The sequence below is a fragment of the Etheostoma spectabile genome, chromosome 12, assembly GCF_008692095.1.
Source record: "Etheostoma spectabile isolate EspeVRDwgs_2016 chromosome 12, UIUC_Espe_1.0, whole genome shotgun sequence".
NCBI classification, from domain to species: Eukaryota; Metazoa; Chordata; class Actinopteri; order Perciformes; family Percidae; genus Etheostoma; species Etheostoma spectabile.
The window spans coordinates 1,481,816-1,483,055 of record NC_045744.1 but is presented as its reverse complement, the minus strand read 5'-3'; the positions used below and the strand labels follow the sequence as shown (position 1 = coordinate 1,483,055).

At 44.0% G+C, this 1,240-nt stretch overlaps 1 protein-coding gene across 9 annotated transcripts in view; it reads right to left on the bottom strand.

Moving 5' to 3' along the window:
* pard3ab (par-3 family cell polarity regulator alpha, b) overlaps positions 1 to 1,240 on the bottom strand; it is a 351,497-nt gene that overhangs the window by 98,794 nt on the left and 251,463 nt on the right. For all 9 annotated transcript variants that reach the window (XM_032532544.1, XM_032532550.1, XM_032532546.1 and 6 more), the window contains one exon: positions 155 to 341. In XM_032532544.1, coding sequence (XP_032388435.1) covers positions 155 to 341 — 187 coding nt within the window. The remainder of the gene's footprint in view (positions 1 to 154; positions 342 to 1,240) is intronic.

Below are 1,240 nucleotides of genomic sequence, written 5' to 3'. Positions count from 1 at the left end.
TGTAAACCAAGCCCTGGGTATCCTGCTCTGCCTTTGCGAAAATGAAAGCTCAGATGGGAAAAAATCTGGAATTTAGCCCCTTGTGAGGTCATAAGGGGCATGTTTGAGAAAGTGAAGGAAGACTCGGTGTTAGGAATAATTCAAGTTTGCCCACCTGTCAACCTGAGGGGGCAGCTCTTTGGCCCAGGGTGGCGTCATGTCAGCGGTGAAGCCCACGTCGTCGTGGGAGCTGGACGATGATTGGTCGGAGAGGTTGGGGGGGAGGAGCGGCGGCCCGTCGTCCTCTATGATCACCGTGTCGTCCTGCGGCATGTTGACGGTCGGCGAGAGCTGATAGTTTCCTGCAGGAGACACAATCTTGCTTTTTGAATTCTTCTAACGTCTAAATTTGTTTCATTTATTCACAGGCCGTCAGCCTTGTCAGTAGAGTTTCTCTTCATGTTCAAGGAGACTAATTACATTTGTATCGAACATTAACAATGTATGGGATCAAACAAAACAAGCCAAGCTGAATTTATTCAAAATATCATTAAAAAGGATATAGACTGCATGCTTATTTTCCTGTGCAGTTCTCATGACTTTATCTGGTAGAACTTTTCCCAAAATGCTGAGTTTTTGAACATGACAGACAGGCGATGTTGTCTACATTGACAATGGACATGAAAGCAAAAGGAGCTTTATCACAGGTTTGCTTGAGAAGAACCACCTACGATTACAAAGGTCTATGCATCTTGTACTTACAGGAATAGTGTGACATTTTGAGATATGCACTTTATACAGAAAGAGTTAACTGAGAAAACAGATACCACTCGTGTGTCTGCACTGTATGCTACTGTAAGTACAGGGCTGGAGCTGGGCGGCTATTAACTTAGCTTAGCATAAAGCCTGGAAGCAGTGGGTAAACAGCTAGCCCGGTTCTTTCCATTATTCACTTTGTTACATCATAGTACAACTAATCCTCGACAACAGAAAAAAAACCTGTTCATCCATCTACCCCGCACTTCTGTGTTCTGGTTGCCTGGCAACTTCCTGGTGACCGCAATACTCCAGAAAGTCACTTAATCTAACAAGAAACCGTTAAAAGTACAAGACTCCCACCACAAATCACGTTTTATTTCTTTGCCAACAGTTTAATCCAGCAACGTAAAATATGTGAATCCAAACAATTTATAGCTAGCATGGTAGCTGTACTTCTGAACTTTGGACAATGGCTAGCTGTTTCTGCCAAGGGGTGGGGGGG